Below are 27,137 nucleotides of genomic sequence, written 5' to 3' on the forward strand. Positions count from 1 at the left end.
GTGCCATTGATGCAACTCCATTGTGGTGGAAGCAAGATTTAAACCTCATTGCTATGCTGCCCTCCTGAGCATTTGTTCTTCCAGCTCGAAGGTCCTGACTGTTGTCAGTGTGGGCCTGCTTTTTCCTGAGACTGCTTTGGGTCACCCCCCCACAGCCACTCCCCAGATCCATCTCTCTCTCACTCTCAATCAACTCAGACAAGGATTCTAGCCTGAGCTTTTGATGCCATGGTATTGTGATTTATAATAAGAAATGTATACAGGAGTTGACAAAAGGGGGCTTAGAGTTGCTTGTATGGAAAAAGACATGCAGGTTACGATTATTATGAACAATAGCTTTATTAACTCAAAAGGACACAGTGCACTTAGGTACAATCTCGTGTGTGGTCAAATTGCCGGCCTTCATTATTTACACATTCTTGTAGTCTACTTGCTATACTCAAGCACACTTTGGCACAGAGTTCTTTATTGTCATCAGTTTCTTGACATGCTCCTCTTATGCGGTGAACCATATAGATATCCACAGTATGTGGTTTTCACGAAAAGACTTTATCTTTGCAACACCTCAGGAAAAGTCTTTTGGGGTGAGGTCTGGTGATCATGGTGGCCGTGCCACTGGCCCTTTTCAACCTATCCACCTGTTGGGTAATTGTTCATCAAGAAACTCACACACTGTTACAGCACAATATGGAGGAGCTCCATCTTGTTGAAAGAAGGAATCATTATCATGCCATCTCTGTAATTGTGGCAAACCAGTGTCCCTCGGCATGGCAGATACAGGTCACATGTAACAGTAATATGGAAAAAATGGGTCCAAGTACCCCTTTACACGAAAGACCCACCCAAACTGCACTTCGCCAGCTGATTCAACTGTCCTACGGTTACATGAGGATTTTCTCTTGAATAGTAGACACAATTGTGCTGGTTTACTGCACCTGAAAGTTTAAAAGGAGCTTTGTCAGACCACATAATTTTATCAATGATGCCATTGTCTTGTCTTTCTTCATTCAGAACCACTTCACAGAATTGTAAACAGCGATCCAAATCATCTTCCAATAACCCATGAAGCAATCTTGGCCACTACATTTTCAAACCTAAACGTTGCGGTAGATGACTCAAAGATCTACGGGAAATGCCTAACTCAACAGAAGCTCTTTGTTTTGATTTTTGGGGACTCTTTGTAAAAAATACCTGACTCACTAACATCTCATATTCTTGGGTGGTAATAATGACTGATCAACCACTTTTTGGAGCACTACAGATGGACTCAGTTTCATCAAATTTATCGCATATTCTGTAAGTTGTCTGTCTACTTGGTGAAGATGTGTCGAATTCTTCAGCCCATTTCTGTTGAAGCTTTTAGGCATCATCTATTTTCCAGTATTGTTTAAGTATCCACTTTTGTTGGTCGTTGGTTAAATTACCAGCCATCATTACCTAAAAGATAAATCATAAGTAAGGATACAAAATGGTAACAACAATAATAAGACAAATGATATAAATAATATAATAAATTGTACATAAATAATGCAAGAATAACTTTGTGTTTTGCATACTTATATAATTTTTTAAATTTAAAAAAAGTATTTATTTATTTATTTTTAGAGAGAGGGAAGGGAGGGAAAAAGAGAGGGAGAGGAACATCAATGTGTAGTTGTTTCTCGTGCACCCCCCACTGGGTTCCTGGCCCACAACCCAGGCATGTACCCTGACTAGGAATGGAATTGGTGACCCTTTGGTTCACAGTCTGGCACTCAATCCACTGAGCCACACCAGGCAGGACTGCACACTCTTAACTTTTGCCCACTCCTGTAGTTGGTCCTTGTCGCCACTTCTGGCACAGAGCTTCGAAAACCCTTGGAATTTCCTAAATAATAAGAAAAATAAATGTGTCTTGGTGTTCAAAACAAACCCCTTTCATCCTCACCTGAGTTTATTTTAATGCAGTCACTTTTGGAAAGCACCTAAAGTGGGGAGTTGGTTGCTAGGGAACAAACCTTGTGATCAGAGAGTTGGAACTTTCATTCTTACAACCCTGACCTCCAATAGCCAATGATTTAACCAATTGTACCTATGTAACGAAGCCTCCATAAAACCCCGAAAGGATGGTGTTTGGAGTACTTCCAGGTTGGTGAACCAGAACAGATTCATGTGCTGGGTGGGTGGCAAACCCCAATCTCCATGGGGGACCCTTCTAGACCTCACCCTACATATCTCTTCATCTGGCTATTCTTTCATATTGCTAAAAAAAAATAATTGAACTGAGTAAATTTAAAGATCTAATTGGCTTTATTCAATGATTCATGAATGGAGCAGCATCCATCCAGCATAGAAAGGGGCTCTCAGGAGCTCTGTAAAATGAAGACATTTACAGGCAGAAAGGGTGGGACAAGGAAATCATAAACAAAAGAAAGGATTGTTTCAGGCAAGGTCACCTTCCTTTGGGGGAAGGAGTGTCTATCATGCAGATTACCTCACCAGTCCCGATAGGTAATTACAGATTGACTAGTTAGAAGTCACATTCCTGGGAGAGACTGAAACTGCAATTCAATTTGCCAGTGTGGGGCTTGGCACAAGTGACTCTATTTTGAGCCTGTTGTTTCTAACAGTATCCTTTAATAGTCTTTGCAATAAACTGGTAATCTAGTAAGTTAACTGGTTCCCTAAGTTTTGTGAGCCACTCTAGGAAATTAAACTGAGGAGAGGGTCATGGGAATGTTCAATTCGTATGGGATTGGTATCTGAAGTGGGGGTTGCTCTTGTAGGATGACACCCTTAACCTGTGGGATCTGATACTGTTTTCCAGGTAGTGTCAGAATTGAGCTGAATTGTAGGATACCCAGCTGGTATCAGAGAATTGCTTGGTGGTGTTGGAAAAACACAACGGATGGACATAGAGGACAATCCACATGTTGTTCCCCAGCAGAGGCCTGAAGTCTGGGGGAGACAGGATGATGACAAACCACCAGAGCACCCCACTGCTCCCGCTGTAGACTGTTTCCACCTCACTCAGCAGGTTGGATTAGATGTTTCTGATGGGCTTCCATCCATAGATAGTGTTTATATATCCATGTCCTGGGAGGTAGAGGGAGCAGGGTCAGGATACCAGGAGGAAGGGAAAGTTTGAGGGAAGGGGGTTTCCTGCCCAGAGATGATCCTCAGGGAGAAGAGACAGAGAATGGAGACTGGGTGGGCTGGAGTCAATCAGCTGTGACTGTGATGCCTGGAATCTGACACTCCTGTGGGTATGACCCAGGCTCTCTGGGAGACTGGGACTCTGGAGTGGGGTGGGATCTGAGACTGGCCCAGAGGGAAATTCCCTGGGGTGGAGGGAGAGTTAGGTCCACTCTGTGCCTGGAGGATGAACTTATGGGAGGAGAGAAGGTTGTACTTGTTATTTCTGAGGGAGTAGCTGCTGTAGGAAAAGGCCTCATACGGCTGCTTATTGCTTATGAAACTGCAGGTGTTCCAGCTCCAGGGAAGACAAGACAGGAGGGAGAAGGGGAGGGAACTCAAGTCCAGGTCAGAATGTGGAGAGAGGTACAGAAAGTCAAGAAAGGAAAATGGGGTAAAAGACAGGTGGAGGTGTGAAAGTTAGGAAGGGATGGATGGAGGGGGGGGGTCAGGAGTGAGAGAGGAAAATGAAGAGGTGTCAGGGACAGATGAGAGGAGCCAGGACATGGGCAAGGGCAGGGTTTGGGGAGTTCTGGGGGCTGCTGCCCAGATAGTCAAAGTGGGAGCAAATTGCAGAAGGTGGGAAGGGGTCACAGGTTAGGATGGGATCTTCCTGAGGAGACCGACCACAGGTGGTTCCCAGCCTGAGGGACCAGCTTTCAGACATGAGGGGTGGGCATTGGGTGAAGGTGAACATATAGGAGGAGCAGGGTCATGGCCAGCAGGAAGTGGGTGGGCAGGTGCTGGGGCCTAGACGGATGGAACTAACAGCCTTTGTAGAACTCATGTAGCCAGCCTTATATTTCAAGACCTGAGAGCAGGGCAGGAGGGAATATGGTCTTACACTTCAGCCAGACATCCGGTTAGCTACTAACATATCCTGCCTTCTATGTGTGAAGGACAGGGAGGGACAATGACAGAGGTGGCCTCTGGAGGCCAAACCAGCAAAGAGAGCTCCCCTTATCTTCCTGCAGCTGTCCAACTGGCTGTCCCTATTTTTTAAGCTCTCAGTTAGTTTGGGTCTAGGTGGGGCAGGATGCAGAGTGGTAAGGCAGAAAGAACCCAATTCAGCACCTACTGAGCAAAGGGGACAGTCTCTCCTGCACCTGCTCCTTACACCATCCAGAAAGCATCTTGATATATTGACAAGGGACAGGAGGGCTCTGATGGGGTGGGTGTTCGAGAGCCTTTCTGCTTTACTGCTAGACTAGTGTATTTGTTTAGCAATTTCTGAGTTCCTAACTCCTCCACACCAGTCCTCCCACACATCCCACGTTAGGGTCCCACCCTTTCCCATTCCTGTGGACTTTGGAGCATTTGACTTCCTGGCAATGAGCTGGCTGTAGACAGGAGGTAGAGGGACTCTCTTAAAAAAAAAATTAAATAGCTTTTAATTTATTTTTTAGAGACAGGGGAAGGAAGGGAGAAGAGAAACATTAATGTGTGGTTCCCTCCTGCATGCCCCCTCCTGGGGACCTGGCTTGCAACACAGGCATGTGACCTGACTGGGAATCAAACCAGCAACCTTTTGGTTCACAGGCCCACGCTCAATCCACTGAACTACATCAGCCAGGCTGGAGGAACTATTTCTGAACTTACTAAACTCTCTATTATTGATTCATCCTCCTAACAACCCTGTAAGACAGGGGCTTTTATTATCCCCATTTTAGAGATGAGAAAGCAAGCTCAAAGAGGTTAAATAACTTGTTCAGAGTTACCCACCTGTAAAAGGTTGGGCCGCGGTTCAAAACAGGGGCATCTATAGCAAGAAGCCACGTTCTGAACCATCGTGTTTTGGTTACTCCAGGGGTCCCCGTGTTAGTTCACAGCACGGGCGCCCTCTCAGTTCCTCCAAATCTCAACATTGCCTTCCGTCCTTCCCATCCACTCCTCAGATTCAGTAAACTGCCTGGAGTATCTATACCCCTCCTTCCGGCCTTTGTTACTTCCCACCAGGATTCTGTCTCATTTTAATGCTTAGTATTTGTTGTTATAAAGGTACCACAAGTACATTAAAGGAAATTTGAAAACTGTCAAAGAAAAAGACACCTAGAATTCAACCATCTTATTACCACCATTCTATTTTTTTCCCACAGCTTCTTTTCCTATGAATAGACTCCTTTAGGTAACTGGAGTCACTGTGTATTATAATGTATCATACTTTTTCAGCTAACATTGATCATAAGTGTTTTTTCACATTTTTTTAACCTCTTGGTAAACATCATTTTGATGGCTGTGTAGCATTCCATTGTTAGGATGTTCCATAGTTAGTTAATCAAGCCATTTTCCTATCCATCGCTTTCTAGAGTTCCCACATTTTCTGTAGTGTAAGCAATGCGGTGATTCCCAGCAATGGAATTAGTGGGTCAGTCAGTGTGCACATTAGCACAAGTTGCTTTTCTGAGAGAATACTCAAAGTATACAAGATTCTAGTCTCTTCCCATTCTTCCCAGCACTGAGTGAGATCGCTGAAAATCTTTATGTCTTGGTGGGTAGGGGAGGTAGAAGAAGGGGTATGGTGGGGAAACGTGGTAATGGAAGACTTGACTTGGGGTGGTGAACACACAATACAATATATAGATGATGTATAATAAAACTGTACACCTGAAACCTATGTAATTTTATTAATCATTATCACCCCAATAAATTCAATTGAAAAAGAAAAAAAAATTTTCCCCTTTAGTATGATTTCATTTATATACTTCAAAAACAGGCAAAACTGCCCCAGCTGCTGTGGTTTGGTTGGTTAGAGCATCGTCCCCCACACCGAAAGGTTGTGAGTTCAATTCTGGTCAGGGCACATACCTACATTGCAGGTTCGATCCCTGGTCAGGGGTATATATGGTAGGCAACCAATTGATGTTTGTCTCTCTCCCTCAAATCAATAAAAATATTTTTTAAAAAAACAGGCAAAACTAGCCCTGACCAGGTAGCTCAATTTGATAGAGTATCGTCCCGATATGCAGAGGTTGTGGTGGGTTTGATCCCTAGTGAGGGCACATGTGAAAATCAACCAATCGATGCATTAATAAGTGGAAAACAGAGTGTTGTGTGTGTGTCTCTCTCTCTCTTTCTCTAAAGTCAAGAAATTATTTTTAAAAAAAACAGGCAAAACTAATCATGGTATTAAAAATCAGGACAGTAGTTACCCTTGGAGGGAGAAAATTATTGGGAAGGGCCATGAGGAAGATTTCTGGGGAGCTATAATGTTCTATTTCTTCATCTTAGTACTGGTTACAGAGTACATTCAGTTTCAGAAAATTTGTCAAGTTGTACATTTATTATATGTGTACTTTTCTGTATGTTATACTTCAATACAAAGTTTACCAAATATGCCAAAAGCACAAGCAACAAAAGAAAAACTACATAATCTGGACTTTGTCAAAGTTTCAATTTTCATGCTCTAAAAGTCACCCTCAAAGAAGTGAAAAGACAACCCACAAAATGAAAAAATACTTGCAAATCATATGTCTGATAAAAGACTTGTATCTAAGCCCTGGCTGGCGTAGCTCAGTGGATTGAGCATGGGCTGGGAACCAAAGTGTCCCAGGTTCGATTCCCAGCCAGGGTACATTCCTGGGTTGCAGGCCATAACCCCCAGCAACCGCACATTGATGTTTCTCTCTCTCTCTCTCTCCCTCCCTTCCCTCTCTAAAAAAAAAAAAAAAAAAAAAAAAAAAGACTTGTATCTAGAAACATAAGTAACTCTTAAAACTCAATATAAAGACAACTCAATTTAAAAATGGGTAAACAGTCCTGGCTGGTGTAGCTCAGTGGATTGAGTGTGGGCTGTGAACCAAAGGATCACCAGTTTGATTCCCAGTCAGGGCACGTGCCTGGGTTGCAAGCCAGGTCAGGTCCCCAGTGCAGGCCATGTGAAAGGCAACCACACATTGATGTTTCTCTCCCTCTCTTTCTCCCTCCCTTCCCCTCTCTCTAAAAATAAATAAAATGTTTAAAAAAGAAAATATTAAAAAAATAAAATAAATGAAGATTGGCAAAGGGCCCTGGCTGGGTAACTCAGTTGGTTAGAGTGTTGTCCCAATACCCAGGGTTACAAGTTCAATCTTTGGTCAGAGAACATACAAGAAGCAATCAACAAATGCATAAATAAGTAGAACAACAAATCGATGTTTCTCTCTCCCTCTCAAAAAAAAAATCAATTAAAAAATCTTTTAAATGGGCAAAGGATCTTAACAGACATTTCTCCAAAGATATACAAATGGCTAATAAGTACATGAAAAGATGCTCGACATTATTAGTCACTAGGGAAATGCAAATCAAAACCATGATGAGATATTACTTCCCATACTCCAGGAAGGCTATAATAAAAAAGGCAGACAATGACAAGTGTCAGGGACGATAGGGAGAAATTAGAATCTTCATACATTTCTGATGGGAATGCAAAATGGTGCAGCCACCTTGGAAATCAGTATGGTATTTGCTCAAAATGTTAAACAGAATTACCATATGACCCAGCAATTCCACTCATAGGTATACATACCAATGAGAAATCAAAACATGTGTCTAAACATATATGTGCACATGAATGTTTATAGCAGCATTATTCATAACAGCCAAAAAGTAGAAACAGCCCAAACGTCCATCAGCCGACAAATGTATGAATAAAACCTCGTCTATACAATGGAATATTTGGCGATAAAGAAAAATGAAATACTGGTACATGCTACAACATGGATAGACAAGTCTTCAAAACACTCTGCTAAGTGATAGAGGCCAGTCATAAAAGACCACATATGTATGATCCCATTTATATAACATGTCCAAAATAAGCAAATGTATAAATACATGAAATAGATTACTGGTTGCCTGGAAGTGGGATTGTGGGGGAAATCGTTGAGTGACTGGTAATGGGTACAGATTTTCTTTTTGGAGTGATGAAAATGTTTTAAAATAGGTTGTGGTGCCCAGACAGGGTGGCTCAGTTGCAGCTGGTTGGAGTGCTGTCCCCATACACCAAAAGGTTGCAGGTTTGATCCCCAGCCAGGGCACATACCTAGGCTGTGAGCTTGGTCCCCAGTTGGGGCACCAGTCCCGGCACATACGGGAAGCAACTGATCGGTTTCTCTCTCACATTGATGTTTCTCCTCTCTCCCTTCCTCTCTCTCTAAAATCAATGAAAACATATCCTTGGGTAGATGATTATAATAAAAAGTCATGATGGTCGAACAACACTATGAATGTACTAAAAGCCATTACATTTTACACTTTAAATGGGTAATCTGTATGGTATGTGAATTATTTCTCAATAGAGCTGTTATAACAGATATTTAATTTACTAGGGTAAATATCTTTGTTAATTTAATGAACCAAAAAACAGCTATGTTATTTTAATATATGATCATTTGTTTACTATGTTTTTATGTTATTCTTAGTACTTCCTCCTCTGAAATTGTCCTTTACCCATTTGTCTTTAGGAGCCTCCTTTTTTAAACCTATTTTGCACGAATTAGTTATACAACAAGATTGTAATTTATCGTATTTGCTGCAAATATACCTCCCAGTGTGCCCGCCTTTCTTTTTTTTGGGGGGTGGGGGTAGAAATCTAGAGGTTTTTTTAAATGATTTTATTTATTTTTAGAGAGAGGTGACAGGAAAGAGAAAGGGAGAGAAACATCAGGTGTGAGAGATACATCAATCAGCCACCTCTCGCACACGCCCCAACCAGAACTGAACACACAACACAGGCATGTGCTCTGACTGGTGACCCCTTTGCCTTGCAGTATGATGCCCAACCAACTGAGCCACACCAACCAGGGCTGTTTTTTATTTATACACACACTTACCAAAGTTGTACATTTACTCTGCAGGTAGCCAAATAGATCACTCTTTTATTGAGGTGAAATTCATTCTTTTCTTTCTGATTTCTTCTATGGTATTTAAACTTTCAAGTTTGTCCTCCTCACACATATTCCTAGGAGGCTGATGAATATTATTCTATGTTGTTTTCTTCTAAGTATACTTGCTTATATTCACTTCATGGCCTTCTAAATCTTCTGTAGTCCCACATGCCATGCCAAACTAATCTCATTTAAAAACATCTGATTAAGTCACTTCTCTGTTCAAGAACTGTTGGTGGCTTCCCACTCCCTGTCAAATTAAGTTTAAACTTCTCAGCCTGTCATTCAAAACTCTCTACCATCTAGGAAGACTGTGGAAGTCAGTCTTACTGATTCTTTTGTCCAGCAATGTGCCCACCATTCCTTCCCCCAACACCTCACGTTCCCACAGTGTACCCCTTGCTGCTACAGCTTCTCTTGCTTGTCTTCTCCCCGGGGACGCTCCTGCTTCAGTGCCTTCCCTCAAGCTATCCCTCTACTTAGAGAGTTGGTCCTTGCCCGTGTCACACGCCACAGGTCCCCACCCCCGCAACAAGCACTTCTGCAAGTCCATTTCGCTCTCAGCAAGAGGCCTTCCTAGATCTCTTCGGTCAAAACAAACTTCTCTTCCTATAGGTCTATGGCACTTTGCCCGCTTTAATCCTATTCCTCGATGTGTGCTTTTTATTTAAATTGTGGCAGGGTCTGGTTTCCCTGGCTTTGGAAGTTTCTAGAAGGCAGGAACCAGGTCTTCATCATGACCTGCCTTAGCCCCTTCAGTGACAGCTCATTATGTTTGGATATAATTCAAAATTCTTGCTGACTCCAAGACTTTGGGCAAGCTGCTTGCCTCGCTGGCCTCAGATTCCCCGTTTCTGGCCTTTAGTGCTTTCCGGTTAATGAGAGATAATAACAGTACCTACATCAAGGAGTTGTGGACGGCTTTTACTGAGAGATCATTGGTACGATCCACAGCCATACCACCCTGAACATGCCCAATCTCGTCTGATCTTGGAAGCTAAGCAGGGTCGGGCCTGGTTAGTACTTGGATGGGAGGTCATTGATACGAAGGATTTCTCACAAAACCTGGTTTAGTGTGAACATTAACTGTTATCTGTTTCGTCATCATCATCATCATCACATTTATCTTCGACACCACAGCCTTGTCTCACTGGACCTCAGCCTCTCCCCGCCACCGTGTCCCCTTGCTCGCCAGGCTCAGGACCTACTGCTGTCCTGTTCCTTGGACCTGCCAAGCACGTCCCAGCAGGAGGGTCTGTTCCTCCACCTGCTCCACCTAAGTACTTCTCATCCTTCAAGTTTCAGCAGATACATCTGAGAGGCCTTCCTTCACCTGCCAGCTTAAATGAGGTCTCCCCAATATATGTTTATGCAGCACTTTTCAGTTAGGTCACAACTTGTAATTACGTTCCCGTGTGACCATTTGTTCGAAGTCTCCCCACCCAACTGTATGTGCCATGTGGTCTCGTGCACTGTTCCATCTCCAGCTCACTAAATGTAGCTGGAGTGGCTGGCTGAACGAATGATGAGCAGAGTAGTTTATACGGCAGGTGCTCAACGAGCGTTTGAACTCTAATTCACATTAACCCCATGTAGACTCTGCCTGGGCTCCAGTGGTGGGGAACCTTAGTTTTCAGAGATCACACCTAAACATAAAACCAGCAAAACTCTGCAACCTAAGACAGGAAATAAGAATAAAAACATCATGTAAGTGCTCTTCATGAGAGCAAAATCCTGGGAGAGGTTTAGATGGGAAATGGCTCCTTCCCAAGGCTGGAGGAGGAACCTGGAGGTGTGGGTCGGCTTCCACTCCCACTCACCTTCCCCCACGCCCCAGGTTGGGAACTGCAGGGTGTGAAGTCTCCCACCCATTTCCTGTTCTGCTTCACTGAAGACCTCAGCGTGGGGGTGGGGAGGAGTCTCACTGATGGGTGCTGAGAGGATGGGGCTGTGGCTACATGGTAGATGGTTATTGTAAGCATTCTGGGTACTGGAAGCTGTGCCCAGCAGGGGCCAAAAGCAGCATCTTTGAAACTCAGCTTGGAGGCAGGGGGCCGCTGACTCAGAATTCCTTTCTACACATTCCTTTTCCTTCTGCCTGGCCCAGAATATGCCTGGGCCATCCTCAGCACCTCCTGCCCTCATCTCCCTTCTTTATCCAGGCTGTAGTTCCTAATCCTATACCTTTACCTTTACTCTACTAATCCCCAAAGCAAGGCCCCACTTTGTAATTAAAAAAAAAAAAAAGGGGGGGGGGGAGGATATGGAAGGCCCTGAGCTGGTGGTTTAGAACTTTTCACTTTAGGGGACGAGACTTGAAACCAGGCTGAACTGAGCTGGGCTGGGCGGGCTGCAGTCCACCCAGTGTGGGAAGGGGGCACAGGGCAGGCTGGGGTGGGGTAAGGGTATTAAGAGGGGCTGGAGGTTGTGCTGGACTAGCCTATTAATCCTAAAAAAGGGAGCTAGCGGTCAGCCTGGATTGGGCTGGGGTAGGAAATACGGGGAAGGAGGAACTCAACCCAGACTGAACTGGGAGTCTGCAGTGGGCCCTGGCTGGGCTAAATCAAATTTTTCAGTCATGCTGGGCCCTGGGGTAGGGCCATCGCCTGCACCTGGGAACAGAGGGCATGATGGCCCTTGAAGGGCCTCCCCTTCCCCTGCCAGAGCCATTCCTCCAGAGCAAGGGCCTTCCTCAGCGAGGTTGCTGGGGCAAACAGGGAGGAGCCAGATCTAAGGGCTCCAGAGGAAGTCGCTGGCCACTGTTTCCTGAGTTCAAAAAGTGTCTCCCCCTGCCTGCCTGACACACTCCCTTTCCCCAAGCAGGGCAGAGTCCAAGCCTGGCAGTTCACTTTTCTTGACCCCCACTTCCTCCACAACCCCCCCCCCCCCCCACACACACGTGCTGTGAACCTTCAAATGCCCAAACCAGTTATACAACTGCTGCCCCAGCAGCCCCCGAAGCCAACGCAATTGCACTGCTAAGCCATGCATTCACCACACCCTCATTCCTGAGTTTGTAGCCTCCCACTCACACCCAGCAATCATGCCTTCTCTGCCTGGTTCAGAACCGTACCCCTAGCACCTAGAGTCGGGCCTGGCACCTGGAGAGAGCTCAGTGATTAGCTGAATGAATGAATCCACCGAGACACATACCATAAACAACTGCATATACTATCCCACATACATACTCACACGTGTAAGTTCCATTACATACATATATCTAAGCCCTCTCCCAGCTCAGCAGTCACATACATACATACGCTGGCACACGCTCAGGCAAAAAGGCCAGATGTACACCTAGTACTGGACGGACACACTCCATGTAGGTGTTACCTAGCACTCCCAGGGGGAGTTGGTGGTAGCAGCTGGCTGGCAAATGTCCTTCAGTCAGGTCAGGCCTGCAGAGGAGGAATGGTGTCTTTGTGTGTGTGCAAATGCAGGCCTTGGGGTCTGAGGAGCTGGGGCAATGAGGAGGACCTGGGCTGGCAGCAGGGCAGGGCCAAGGTCACTGCTGAATTGGAGAGGGGGCGGGGCGGGCCATGCAGTCCTGTCCTCTGGTTTCTTCAGCCAGCTGGGAGGTGAGGGTAGAGGTGCAGGTCCATGAGGCCTTACTCCAGATCCAGAGAGACCTTAGTGGGGAAATAGTCTGAGGCCTCAGGTTCCCCTGCCTGGGATGAAAATGAGGGAGACTGGGTAGGGGGCTTTGTAGGTGCTGAGACCCCACCCCCAAATCATAATAGCGTATCCCTGTCTTGCCAATCTTCTTTAATGGCAGGGGAGGGGGAGTAACTACCTGGAAAGGAGTCTGCATCCTCCTCTCTCCCTCTGTGCCGTCACCCAAAGTCAGCAAGGAGACAGATAATCTGGCTACTCTCTGACTTGCCCCGTGGGGAGCTGGGCTGCCCCACCTCCCCAGTAGGGGCAGGAATCTTACTGACTGGGCCTCCCAGGCACTCTAACCACCAAAGCTCCTTCAGAGCACTCTCCAAGGCAAGGATGCCATTCCCCACCCACCCCCAAAAGCCTAATCCAGGAGAGGCTGTCCCTGGAACCCTGCCTCAGGAGGGTCACCTGTCTGGCAACCCCATGACAAGTGAGGAACAGTGTGGGTGGGAATGGGGTGGGAACTGAGCTTCTGAGGGAGAGGGGGCCAGGCTAGGACACCTGAGGAGCACCACCAGAATAAGGGGAAACATGAGATGGGAGTGAAGGGGAGTCAGAAGTCCAGTTCACACCTCCTCCAGTGGCTGGTCTTAGGACTGCAGAGGGGAAAAGACTGCCAGGGCTGAGTCATTACTGAGCATCAATGACCAACCAAGACACGCTCAAACTGAAAAGTCTCTTTATTGATCGGTACCATACATGACTCAAATGGAGAAAAAAAAAAAGGCATTACAGTTGGGGTGGGCCATCCCTCTTCCCCACCCCTTCCCTCAGCTCCTGACACAACACCTCTCCAGCAGTGGCAACTAGAGTGAAGGAAACGGAGTGGAAAGAGCCCCAGAATCCAGAAGAGAGCCTGGGAAGACAGGTGGTACTAACAGTTCCGGAACTCGCCACAGGAAAAGGCAACAAAGCCGGAGCTGGGCCCAGAACCTCCACGCGTCCGACTGCAATACAGCTGAGGGTTCTGGCAGCTTTCCCCTTCCTTCTACGAGAACAAGGACTAGAGGGGATTTGGGAAGATGAGCACCCTCTACTTCAGCTGGGGAACAGAGCCCTACTGCTCCCTGCTTAGAGGTGGGACACCCTCAGTGGCTCCTTCCCCTCTGTGAAGGCCGGGGAGGACTAGGTTCACAATCTGAGGGACCGGAGGAAGAGTACGGACAGAGTGGATGAGCCCCTCCCCTATCCCATGCCTACCCAACCGAGACAAAACAAAAAACACAGTGACAAACAGGGCTGCTCCTTCCCTCCATACTCCCCAAGGGAGGGAGCCCCCCTCCCCCATCCAAGACAGCTGCTTTAGTGGAGGCCTGGTAACGAATACACACACAGGGTGGGGGACGGCAGGGGGGCGGCGGTGCTGGGACCAAGGGAGTTACGAGCCTCCTGGAGGATGGGGAAACAGAGACAACAGCTGGGAGCTGTTCCGAAGCAATGGCCCCCTACCCCACGGCATGCCTTCCCAACTCCAGTCATCCCAGAGGAAAAGGGAAGAGAGATGGCGAAGTGTCTCCTTGGTCTGAAGCTCTCAAACTATATAAAATGGTAACGTATACCCCCCTACCCTACCGATACGCTCACCTCCACCTGGGCCAGAAACCCCCCATCTGCCAGGCATAGGGAGGTACCTGGACTTTTAATAAGGGGAAGAGGGGGGACATGAGTGATTTTTTTAACTTACATTTTTAATAATATTATTTTTTAAAAAACTTGGAGCTGGGATCGGTGGTGGAAGAGAGGAGGAGCCCAGAGCTTTACCCCTCTACTTCCAGCCACCTGGGGGGGGGGTCTGGGGAGGGGCACTCGACCAAGCGCCATAACTTTAAGTCCCTAAGGGCTGTGGGGATAGACAACCCCAGGCTCGAAGGGGGTCGAGTCAGGAGGATGGGGAACCCATGGGGTGAGGATGGAGGCAAATGCTCTGGGGGGTGGTCAGGACATTGCTCAGGCCCAGGGACCACGCAGACATCCACATGAGTACCTCCTTCCCCCAAAAGGCTCTGCAGAGGCCAGGCCCAGCCCAGAGCCACTGCGGGGCAAATCCTGGCACCTGCCCCCAGTGAGTCCAGTTCCTCCCTGAAGTGGGTGGATGGAGGCTGCCCATTTTAGATGCTCAGTCTCTTCATTCTGTCTTCTGCTCCCTGGGGCTTCAAGGGGTAGGGCAGGCAGGCAGAGCGCTGGGTGGCCCTGGTGAAGCCTTTACTGGGAGGCCTGTGATGTGGGGTTCTCCGATTTGCTTTCTTGGCTGGATGGAGGCTTGCTGTTCCAGGGGCTGTTGGCGCCCAGGGCAGGGGAGTTGTTAAAGCTGTCCTCGTCGTCAATGCCGTTGGCTGCGTCAAACTGGGTATTCTCCAGCCGGGTGATGAGCCTCTCGTCCTCGTCCCCGAACTCCCCGCCCATCAGGGTGGGCTCCCCCACCACCATCACATCCTGAGAGTGGCGGAGGTCCCCAAACATAATCGGGGCAGGGGCTCGCCCAGCCCAGGGCAGCAGAAACCCCCAGAGCCCCGATACCCACCCAGAAAACTCAACACCCCCACCCCCTTCTCATACCCCAATTTAAAACATCAACTCCTCTGACACCCTCAGCCCTCGGAATCCTTCCCACTGAAGGACTGCAGAGCATCACGCTCAGTAATGCACATCCGCTAGATTGTGGGGAAAAGTCAATCTACTCTCCTAGCTCCCCAGTCCAGCTCCCCGAAGTTTTAGGGGGCTCCTAAACTTCTGTCCACATGTAAGAGAGGGAGCAGATCAAAAACACCAATGGGGGAGGTGTGTGCATGTTCATGTATTCTAGATTCACACACAATGAGGCTGCACGTCCCTCTGCGAGTGAGTGTCTGTGTCTCCGGTGGTCTGTGTGCTCCCAAGCTGTCTGTCCTGAACGTCCGTGTGTTCTCATGGCTGACTCTGTCCCTTCACACCTGTATTGCTGTGTCTGAGTCTGTGTGATCACAACCACACATGTGACTAACAAGGACTCTCATCAGTGATAGGAGTCAGCCCATCCTGGCAGAGCACACTGGGAAAACTGTCTCTGCTTCTATGCCTGCTGGTGAGCTGGGACAGGGTCAAGGGTCAGGGGTCGGCAGTGGGGGATCCCAGAAGAGAGAAGAAAGCCGAGATGCTTACAGGTACCTGGCTGGAGAGGGCGAAGGTGCTGGCTGGGCTTTTCTTCTTGCTGTTGCTGTTGTTGGTGTTGCCGCCCCCAGAGCTCATGGTGCTGCCCCCTGACATCTTCCGTTTCCGCCGTTTGCTGGGCTGCTGCCGGGCGGGCTCCGCTGTACCAAGGAAAGGAGACTCAGGTGGGGCAGGGTGCTGAGCCCCTGGCTCCCCATTTTGGCTCCTAAGGAGCCTGAGCCTACCCTGATCCCAGTCTTACAGACCCAAAAGCAAGGACGGGGCTTGACAAGGAGACAGATACAGCCTTGGGGGATAGCATCAGGTCCTGGTAAGAGCAGGTACAGGCCCAAGGTACTCACCGGGGGGTGCTACCATACGCTGCCACTTCTGGAAAAGGCAGGTCTTGAGGCAGTCACGAGGGCTGAGGCTGTAGGTCTTGTGGCGGGACATGAGCTCCTGCATGGGCTCGAGTATCACACACAGCTGTGGGGAGACCAGGAGGGGGCTTGTCAGGGGAGAGACACGGAGCTCCGTCAGTGGGAGGGGGCAGAGACGGAGTGATCAGACTCACTCGGAGGTAGTTGAGAGTGGAATTGGACAGCCCACACCGTGTGATATTTTTGGAGAGCTGATCCAACATCTGGGGGTCCTGGGCCTAGAGGGAGAGAAAGACAACAATGCTAGCACCTGGGTTGCACTTGCTCACCTGCCCTATCACCTGAGCCTGTGACACTCCTAAAAGAGGAGAGGGGCTATTATGAAATCCATTTTTCAGGTGGAGAAGCTCTAACCCTCCAAGGTCACTGTCAGGACATGAGACCTTATTCTGTCCTTCCCAGTCTGCCCTCCCCCTTTCACCTTGGTTTCAGCCCACACTCACGTGCATGGCAAGAATGCTGCGGGGGATGAGCTCCCGGTGCTGCCGGATGCTGAAGTGCCATGTCTTTATCCGCATCATGTCGTCAAACATGAACTCCAGGTATAACCGCCCCTCCACACATACCTGGAGACAAGGTTGTCACAGCTCTGCCCCCTCCCCCACACATGGAAGTATACCTGTTCCGCATTTGCTCACAACTCCCCCGCCACATATACGTCTGCCACCTGCACCTAAACCTGAGTGTACGACTGGCATGGACCATCCCCTCACATAACTGTCTTATACCCTTGACCCTTGCACACACCACAAACTGAGTAGAAACGCTTAACCAGTCCTGTCCTCTTCCATGCAGTTACTGATATACTCATCTGCTATAAGCTTCCTATGAGGGCACCCTCTTACTCACTGGTGTACATACCCTTGTGGCCCAGAATACGGTCATGTACAAGCTCAGTAAATGCCTGCTGAATGCTATGGCACCCCTGCCCCCCCCTTCTTATCTGGCCATGCCCCGGTATGCCTCCCTGGGGGAACAGCTGACTACATTTTGGGAAGGAGGAAGGGAATCGGACTCAGGTGCTTCAGCATTCCACATCCATCTGGATTGCTGACCTGGGTGAACATGGGTTTGCCGTGCTGGGTCACCATGCTGCCCTGGTCACAGTCGAGGGACACAAAGTTGCTGTGGAATGCCTCCTTGGGGTGCTTAAGCACATAGTATAGCTCCGTAGCACCCCCCTCAAAGATGCTGCGGAAGTAGCGTGGGATCAGGGTCCGGCCAATGGCTGTAGAGAAGGGATAGACTCTTCAGAACAGTAGGACCTCAAAAGGGGTCGGGCAGATGCCACTCCTGCCAAAACAGATACCCTGGAACAAATACCCATTCCCGGGCCTGGGAAGGACACAGGAGGTATACACTCCCACAGCAGAACTGGCAGAACCCCCAGAGGCCACTCACTATATCTCTTTGGTCCATCCTCCAGGCAGAAAGTGATGGTTAACATGGCATCATCCTCAAAGAACTCAGTTGTGAAAGCATCCCACCAGAGATTGTCACACTCCTAAGAGCACAGGGAGAGGTGTTTGTGTGTATCAGGAGACATCCCACTGGGGTGCCCAGATGGCCCTCTCCCTCCTCCGTCCTCTGGATACCTCTGTCCAGTTTTGAAGCCGTTTGTTAAGCTCGAATATTCTGTAGTCAGTTTGGTTTCCATATGGTGTGTGCCTCCTGGGGTAAGTAAAGAAGGGAGGTTAGTAGGAGCAGAGCATCCCCAAACCCCCCACATCTGCCCTCACCCCCGTAATGGAAAGTTCCTCCCACCCCACTGGACTCCACTTACCCAATCCCGGGCTCCAGGTATGTAGGCGGATACATGGGGGTTGGGCTGTGTAAGGGAAGAGGCTATGAGAATGGGGGTGGAAGACAGGAATTATTGGGGGGTGTAACTCCCTCCCCTTTTTAGGCAGGACCCCATCTGGAAAAGGGACGAGAAGTGGACAAGACTCACCCCACATCCCGATCTAGCATGGTGCCGGGATGGAAGGGGGGGAAGGCGTTGCCGTTCGGGGGCTCCTTCGGCGAGTACAGCTTGAACGACTTTGAGGAACAACCTAGGAGGGAAGGGAAGAAAATAGGTGACCTGGGTCCCTCTTGCGAGCTCTCCTGAAGTTAGCTAGACTGGGTGAACGGGGACTGGTCTCCTGGAGCCAGCGAGAACTAGGGAGAACTTGGGGAGGAGGACTACCCTAAGGAGCACCTACCTCTGCTTTTAAATCTGGCTCCAACCTTGTGTTATTAAGAAACTAGAAGTACCCAGCCCTGATACCCAAGACCTTATTTCTTCATGTGGCTGAGGCCTGGATGACAGAATTGAAGCTAGGAAGAAATGCCAATACCATACAGTAAATAAATACCCAAACATTAGAATCTAATTTTAACAAACCCCCTTTTCAACTACATTATTGTTTTTAAAGATTTTATTTATTTATCTTTTAGAGAGAGAGGGAGGGAGAATGAGAGGGAGAAAATCATCGATGTGCAAGAGAAACATCAATTGCTTGCCTCCCCCATGCCCCCAACCAGGGACCTGGCCTGTAACCCAGGTACGTGCCCAGACAGAGCGTGGAACCAGCGTTTCAGCCTGCAGGGCAAAACCCAACCCACCGAGCCACACCAGTCAGGGCTCAACTACATTATTTTGTTCAATCATCACCACTATGGCGTGAGGCAGCAGGGTCAACTGTAACATTCCCATTTTACAGATGAGACAACTGAAAGCTCAAGGGGTCTTGACAAGATCACAGAGCTAAGGACTTGGGCCCAGACCTTCTGATTGCCACATCCTGAAGTATTCCTACCCTTCTTTTGACCTCTGGAGATGAAGTTGTAGGAGAAAAGAGGGGGTTTGGCCAGCTCCCTGCCCCTCCTCCACACCCAGGGTCTCAGGAGGGCAGGGGATGGAAAGATAAAGGGGGGGGTGGGTGCCTGTTGGGTGCCACCCACCAGATAACCAGTTGGGCCTTCTGACCCCCCCACCAACGGCCACTCCCTTATCAGCCCAACCCCCTCGCCCACACCCACCACTAGTCTGGTATTGTCTCCAAACAAGAGAAACCCAAAGCCTTAACCCATTCTGTCTTCTAAGGCTTACAGTGCGGGAGGCAGGTAGAGGGGCCTCCACTGGATCTCACTCTACTTACAAAAGGAAAAAAGGAGCCCTGGGGAGTAGGCCAGGTTCCGGGGGCTTAGTCTAGGAGGTAAGTGGTAACTGGACAGGGATCTCCACTCGTACCTGGGCATGTGTGGGATGTCCCCTCTCCCCTCACCTAGAAGCATGCAGTTCCTGGTGTACTGTATCACCTGACTGGAAGGAGTGTTAGATTCACAGTTGGGTATGAGCCAAGTACCCCTGCAATGCTATCTTCCCCCACCCGCCAAGATGAGGGAAAATTGAGGCACCATTCCAAAGGTCCTGACCCCAGTTACAGCTGCTTCCTCACGTCCTCAAACTTGATTGCATTTGGAAGGGTAGCTGTATTGGTTGTGTCTTAGCCTCCTCCCCAGTTTAGACACAAAATCTACTTTGTTCCTCAGGGGGAAGAGACAAAGGAAGACCCTGTGCCAATGTATGTCATTTAATTCTCTCCCCAGGGAACCTTCCTCACAATATGGGCAAAAGGAGGGTCCCAGAGAGGCCCACACTACACAGTCCCTGAAGGTGCCAAGAGTCAGAGCCTGTGTGTACCTGCACATGTGTGCGCCTCATCCTGCTGAGCAGGCTTCTACCCTCAGCTCGCCCCGACATGCCTACCAAGGGCTGGAACCCAGCAGCCTCAGGCGGGATCGCTGTGCCCAAAACAGGCCCTCACCCCACACACGAGCTCTCGCAGGCCACATCCATATGCTCCCAGCAAGGCACACGCAGCCTTCACATGCCTGTCTGGACTGAACGAGGAGCCTGTGTCCTCAAGAAAGAGACAGTCCCACCCAGCCCGAAGTCTCTGCATTCCACCGACAGGTAGACCAAGGCCACGTAGGAAGCCACAGCTCATGCAGCTCACCAGAGGCCAGTCCTGGGCAACGAACCCAAGAGTCTAGACGATCAGACCTGGGCCTGACTAGGCCATCCTTCCCCCAAAAGCACCACTGCCCTTGCCCCTCAGTTTCAGGGCCACCTGAAGAAATGTGTCAGCTCAAGATCCTATAAACAAGCGAGGCAGGATACCTGGATTCCCCTCTAACTCTGAAAGAAGTTTCAGAGCTTCAATTTCACTCACCAGTGAACTAAAAGGCACTGTCTTGGCCGGGGGAACAGTTCTGAGGGGCAAAAATCCAAAGCTCCATGGCCTTGATTTACACTTCTAGTGAATGGACACAAAAACCCTCAGCATCTCTCCAGAGGCATGGCAGCTCCCGGGAGCCCAGGCACAAGGGCTTGAGAGTGAGAAGAGAAGGGGAGGGAACATCACCCAGACCATCTGTCCCTGTTGCTGCCTGTCCTCAGCAGCAGGGGTAGAGGGGAAAAGTGGGGGTGGGGGTGAAAGGGCTATGTCATCCAGGCTTGGAGTCCGACATGCCCCCCCCCACCTCCAGCAATCTGGGAGCCCTTAGGAAGGAGAAGAGAGGAAGAGCCCAGAACTAGTAAAGTTTTCCCAGGATGGAAGCTGCATCCTAGGACTGAGGGGGGCAGCTCCAGCTGGGCATTTCCATGGTAACCAGCCTGCCTCCCTTTTGGGGCTGACCAGAGGTCAGCAGGCCTGGGAGCCCTGGCCTCTCTAAACTGAGGCACCTCTCCCCCAGCCAGCATACCAGGCCAGGGCCAGACCCAGGACCTTCTACCCACCCTCTACAGGCTTGCGGGGTGCCCAGACTTACCTGGGAGAACTGAGGGGGCCAGGAGAGGTGCGGGAGCGACTGGAAGCCCACCAGGGCCCTGGCAGGGGTGAGGACTGAGGGGGGGCCAACTTCAGCCGCTCATGTCCCGAGTGGGACGGGCAGGCCTGGCCGGGAGCTCCACTCCGTGGGCCGCACAAAGACTTGCACGCACAGCCTTGGCCTGCCCCGCGGCGGCCACAGCCCCGGGGGAAAGTTACAATGGCCACTGGGCCGGGGACCGGGGGCCAGGGGGCCGGCCTGGGGGGCGGGGGGCCGCGGGGAGTCTGGAGCCTTCTTTGTTTGCAAGGTTTCCCTCAACAATGGCTGCTCCGCTCTTTCCTCTCTCCTCCTCCTCCTCCTCGGCTCTACCCGCCGCCGCCTCGCGCTGCCTCTACCTCCAAGCAGCCCGCCTGCCCTCCCCAGGCCACCAGGCCCCTCTGCCGGGGCAGCAGACGAGGCAGGGCCCGGCACTCACACTCACTCACAATCGTACACGCACAGACACACGCAGCGCCCACCAGCTCCCAGCCTTTTCTCCCTTTCTTTCCTTCCCTCCCTGCTCGCTCACGGAGCCTCTCAGAATGAGGCCCCAGGGCGGGCAGAGGGTGGAGCTGCCCCCACCGGCCCCGCCCCCTCCCAGCCAGGGAAGAGGAAGAGGGAGAGAGAGAGGGAGGGCGCGGGAGCGAGAGAGGCAGGCAGGCAGGCAGGCAGGGAGGACTGCTGAGAAAAACAAAAGAGAGACAGAGACTGGGAGAGACTGGGATGGAGAGATGGAAACAAAACAGACTGGGCCTGGAGAGACCTGGGTGGAGGGGAGGCCTGTGGGGACCAGGAACTGAAATGCTCGCTCCAAGCCCCAGGTGTGGTGCTCAGGAGTGAGCAGGGGAGCCAAAGCCACAGGCAGGGATGGAGGAGGGTGCTCTCCTCTCTGGAGACTCCCAGTACCTACTAACCACCTCCCAAACGTGCCCCAAATCTCTCTTGCCACCCTGGGCTTCAGCCCCTGGTGAAATCCCAGAGCAACTGGGGGGGGGAGGGGCGGGGAGACTCCAGGGGGTTGTTTTTAACAGAGATACACTCTGAGTTCAGTCTATAAACGACTGACTGGAGGGAGGGGGGCACTCCAGGCTCCTGGGCCCCCAACCCAGCCAAGTTCCCAGCCCTGACTTAGATCTGCCTTAGCAGGAAGCTCCTTCCCCCACCGCAGCCACCACCACCGGAGACACGTGGGTGCAGGGGAAAGAGGTGCTGTCAGAGCTAGGGAAGGCAAACTTGCCCGACCAAGGATCCCCAGAAGGGGGCCTGGTCTGCTGCTGAATCCTCCCCACCACCCCAGGAAAAAAGGCACGTGGTTACTGGGGGTAGGAGCTCTTCTCCAATGCAAAGGGGATTCCCGAGAGGGGGTGTTTCTAAAACGTAGGTAGTGGTCCAGGCCCTACTCCCTGGATAGACAGGAAAAAAGAAACACACTCACACACACTCTCTCTCTCACACTCTCTCTCTCTCACACTCTCTCTCTCTCTCTCCCTCTCTCTCTGAAGGGGGCAGCATATAACCTCCTAGTTCACTGCAGGTTGAGTCGCTGCTCCCTATTCCCTGCCCACCCCCCACCCCCTTCACTCACGGCCGCAGGACAGGGTTCCTCCTGACTTACACACCAGTTGGCTGTGCAGTAAGAACGTCGCACCCGGCTCTGTGAGCACCCTCCACATATAAGTAACACATCTCACTTTCACATAAATCAGTACCTGAAACATACTTCAACCAGTCATACGTACCTCAAACTCTAACCCAAACCCAAGATGCACACACATACACAGTCCATGTCAGGCCCTGAAGTCCATACACACTGGGGCTAGTGACAGGCACGCCCTGACCCCAACAGACGCACCAAAAGTGTATTATATACCTCCTGAACCTGTGACGGACTGTTCCACACATGTCCTGACCATGTGTTACCAGCCAGGCACTAACCCCATGAACTACCACCCTTCCCGAAACCTGCACACAGTTCCCCATCATGGCCCGGCCATGATACACCCAGGCTTTCACAAACATACCAAAATCTCTGCATTCAGCCAGACTCTACCACATACTACCTACACCAGGATTTGAGACATTCTCACTGACCCAAGTTTGCAGCCCAGCTCTAAGATAACCACACACACCCCACTACTGACAATTCCTGGCATTTGTTTGGTACCTTTAAACTGTCCAAAGTGTATTCATAGGCAATATCTCAAAAGTACAGCACATAGGGCCAAACGTTAACCTAACTAGAACAGATTATAATGAGACAGAAAGGCCCGAGGCCCTGCATTTCTAACCTGACTCCTCTAAGCCCAGCCCTGGGACATTGCAGTGATTCCTACTCTCTTCCCCCTCCAAAGAACAGCCACTCCAGGCCCAGAAATGACTGTCTACATGGGAAAGGGTATAGGTGTGTGCTCTGGCTTCTGCCCCCTAATTCAGGGTGCAGAACCCCCACCCAGTCTCCTCAAATGTAGGGGAGAAGGAACCTTAAATACCAAGACAACAGACGTACCAAGATTCTGGCGTATCATTTGAAATGGGCCCCCTCCTACTTCCTTCTCTAGCAAGTCTGCCCCTCTCTGTGTTCTGACTTAATTCCCCCACTTGCACAGGGGCAAAAGAGGTCCAGCCAAAGAGAGCAAGTCTGAATTAGAAAGTCCTAATAGTTGGGGTGGGGATGAGGGGGGAGGCATCAAAGAAGGACAAAGGTGATGAGGAAAGAGTAGAGGGAGAGCACCCCTCCTGGAGGTGAGGACTTTGAAGGGCAGTAGCCTTCAGGATAAGGTACCAGCACTGCCCCCTGCCCGGGCCCCTGGGGCTCCTTGACCCAGGCCTCCAGTGTGCCTGCCCCCCTTCCTTTGTCTGTGCCCGGCCTCCCGTTGGCCTGGCGCTCTGCCATCCTCTTCTCCTGGCTCCCAGCCGCCACCACTGCTGCCTCCTCCCCTCCCCCTACCCCTCCCTGCCTTAACCCTTCTGAGCCACATGCTGCCCCAGACAGGCCCTGGCCCCCTCAGCAACCTGCCCTATCCAGGGTGATGTCCCTTAGCAGAGGTTCTGTCTGCTCCTGACCAAAGCCCCAGAAGCTATTCCCCACCCCAGGAGCACTATGGGAGCTGGGGGGGTGTGTATGTGTGTATCTTGTGGCGTTCCTTCTGCGTGTGCATGTGTGTGGGTCTGTGTGTGCTCTGGCTTCCCTCAGTCACATGTGTGGGGCATGTGCTGTCTCTGCTGGGCTAGGGGAGGAGGAGGAGCTGGGAGACAGCAGAGCACAAAGGAGAGACTCAGACAGGCAGGCAGGCAGCAGGCGGGCGGCCTGCCAGGGCGCCTGGGCGCCCACCCTAGGGCTGCTCCAGTTGCGGGGGGGTCTTTGGGCCTGGACTGTACATGCTGCCATAATGCCCTTATGTTCAACCATGAGCTCCCACCCACTCATGCAAGCCTGGTCCTCTCTGTTACCCCAATTCCTACCATTCCCCACCCCCAGGCCACTCTCAAGCCTCTCTGCATGTGGTTCTCCTTTAAGTCTAACCTCTATCCATCCTCTGTGGCATTAATCCATAAGACTTCTTCACATTGGGTAAAAAGATTCCCTGCTCTTAGCCATCTTTTGCCCCCTCTCCCCTAGCTGGGCCACTAGACACACAAACAGAACGTGCCTTTTGGGGTGCTGACTGGAGATGCTCCCCCCCCCACACACACACCTGTGCACAAGTCCTCTTCCTGGCCCCATGCTCCTCCCAGACAGGCTGAGGAGGAAACTTTCTCCCTTCTCTGCTGGACCCAGGCACCCTGCCTCAACTTCAGAGCCAATCTCTCATTTACCTCCAGCCTGACAACCCCTCTACACACCTCCTACCCACTATTTATAGGAACTAAGATTCAAAATGTAAGACTCAAGCCTCTAGCTTGTTCAGAGCCTTAGTCCCTACTATGCTCACGCGAGGCAGTGGCGGATCAAGGCCATGGGGTGTGTGGCCCCATGGGGTGGGCTGAGAGCAAGGATGGATCCAAACAAGGTGCCCAGCACGGGGCCGTTCTTGGAAAAAATTACACACACAAATATGCACACCAAGCTGGTTATGAGGAGAAATGACGGGGCCAGGCAAGATTCCAGCTTAGTAAACTCTTTCCTGTCCTCTCCCCCACTGTCTGCAGCAGGAGCCAGGGGTTCCCACACCCAAATATTCCAGGATCTTCAGGCTTTTCTAGCCCTCCCTCTGGGCCCTGGGCCCCTTAAACGTCAGCCTCAGCAGGCACTTTAAATGTGTACCCAGACCAGCTTGGCCTGGGTCACATGATTTTCAAGGAAGCTTCCTCACTGGCAGCTTCCCTTGAGGACTGGGATGGGGGGCACTTGTGGGGTGTGGGCCTCCCAGAAAATGGGGAATCTAGAGGAGCAAAGGACCCAAACCAAGCTAGATTGAGGGACATCTGACTTTCAGAAGAAAAGAAGAAAGCTAACTTCAGCCTGGGACAGGAGGGGGGGCCTGCAAATAATTCAGCTGGGTAGCCCAATTGGTTAGAGCATCAACCTGATACACCAAGGTTGCAGGTTCAATCCCTAGTCAGGACACATAAAAGAATCAACCAATGAATGCATAAATAAGTAGAACAACAAATCTATGTTTCTTTCTCTCCCTCCCTCCGACCCTCTCTCTTTTCCCCCCTCCCTCGTCACCTCTCTAAGTCAATTAAAAAAAAAAAAAGAAATGTATGTAAGAACCCAGGGTCCTGGGAATGGGGATAGACAGTGTTCTGAGGTCCTCTGAAAACTACCCCTACAATCACATTGCCTCTCTTTCCTCCTGGCAGAGAAGGAGAGCCTTCCCCTCCCCAGGAAAGAACTCAGATCCAGGCTGTCACTGGCAAGAGCTCTCTTTGGGGGAGGCAGGGATCTGAGCCTAAGTTCTTCTCAAGTTCTCGCTTTGGGGTCAAGCATTGCTCCCCTCAACTCAATTCTCACAAATCACTGTAGTCCCTAGCTTGCCTAGGGCTGCCACATTCCCTCTCCCACAGGGTCCAATTATCTGCCCCCTCCCGGAGTACCTCCTGTCCCTCAAGAGAGCCAACCTTCCCTGGCAACAGGCAGGAAAATTTGGAGGTGGGGGAGGCTGGGCCCCAATTAATCCCTCCCCCAAAACACGGTCCTCAGAAACAGCCTGGAGGGGGGTGTCACAGGATCTGTAAGAGGGAATAGGCAGCAATGGGGGGGGGGGGCAACCCAAGCCAGCCAATCACAACTCTATGGTGACCTGAGGGGGGGGGGTCAAAAGTCTAGACTCACTTCTGATTGGCTAACACCCTGGAATTCTGGGAATTTCAGCCCCCCAAACCCCTCCCCAAATAGCCTCTCCCCCCCCCCCCAACAAAAAAATCTACACACAAGCTACCCCCAGCACCCTCACCCCGCGCCTCCAGGCTGCTGCGCATTTACATAGTTGGGGAAAACCCTCCCCCCGGACTGAGGTCCCACATACCCCTCACAGCCCCCTACCTCCGCCATGCCATCGACGCCCCACACACAAGTTCTCGCCAAACAAGGGGTGAGGGATCCGCGGAGAGGGTAAAGGAGGGAGGGGCCGGGCGGCCGTGCGCCCCACTCACCAGGACAGGCACAGCCCACTGACATCTTCACATCGCCCGCCGCTGGGGGCCCAGCCGAGTCACGGTGCCCGCCCCGCGCGGGGACAAGCCAGGCATGAGCCGCCGCCGCCGCCTGCGGCCCCCGCTGCCCTCGCCGCCGGCCCGGCCAGGCCCGGCCTCTGCCCTGTGCGGGCGGGCCCTAGCTGCAATGAGGAGCCTGTCAGGCGCGGAGCAGACAGGAAGGAAGCCAGGCAGGAAGGCGAGCTGCCTCTGCGTGTGTGCGCGCGGGTGTGCGTCCCCCGAGTGTGTGTCTGTGTGTGCGCGTGTGCGTGTCTGTGAGCTCCCGCTGCCAACGCCGCCGCCGCCGCTCGCTCCCGTCTCCCACTCCTCCCTCCCGCTGTCGTAGGCGCCCGCTCTCCGGCCTTAGCGGGGCTGGGCC

The 27,137-nt window shown here is 51.0% G+C and overlaps 1 protein-coding gene across 7 annotated transcripts; it reads right to left on the reverse strand.

The window, feature by feature from the left end:
* Positions 1-319: 319 nt before the first annotated feature.
* On the reverse strand, positions 320-27,012 carry LDB1 (LIM domain binding 1). 7 transcript variants are annotated; one of them, XM_036027194.1, is made up of 11 exons: positions 26,720-27,012; positions 18,216-18,318; positions 18,048-18,092; positions 17,860-17,935; positions 17,666-17,768; positions 17,320-17,492; positions 16,708-16,830; positions 16,399-16,482; positions 16,187-16,310; positions 15,843-15,985; positions 320-1,437 (listed from the first exon to the last, which is right to left on the reverse strand). In XM_036027194.1, exons 1-11 carry the CDS (start codon positions 26,742-26,744, stop codon positions 1,360-1,362), a joined length of 1,077 nt encoding a protein of 358 aa, XP_035883087.1. In that variant the 5' UTR covers positions 26,745-27,012; the 3' UTR covers positions 320-1,359. The 7 variants fall into 7 exon arrangements, with proteins under 7 accessions (XP_035883087.1, XP_035883086.1, XP_028367060.1 ...); XM_036027193.1 differs by having other exon boundaries at positions 15,837-15,985; XM_028511259.2 differs by lacking the exon at positions 320-1,437 and adding an exon at positions 13,361-15,131 and having other exon boundaries at positions 26,720-26,744.
* Between the last annotated feature and the right edge of the window lie 125 nt (positions 27,013-27,137).

This window comes from Phyllostomus discolor, chromosome 5, assembly GCF_004126475.2.
Source record: "Phyllostomus discolor isolate MPI-MPIP mPhyDis1 chromosome 5, mPhyDis1.pri.v3, whole genome shotgun sequence".
Lineage (NCBI taxonomy): Eukaryota > Metazoa > Chordata > Mammalia > Chiroptera > Phyllostomidae > Phyllostomus > Phyllostomus discolor.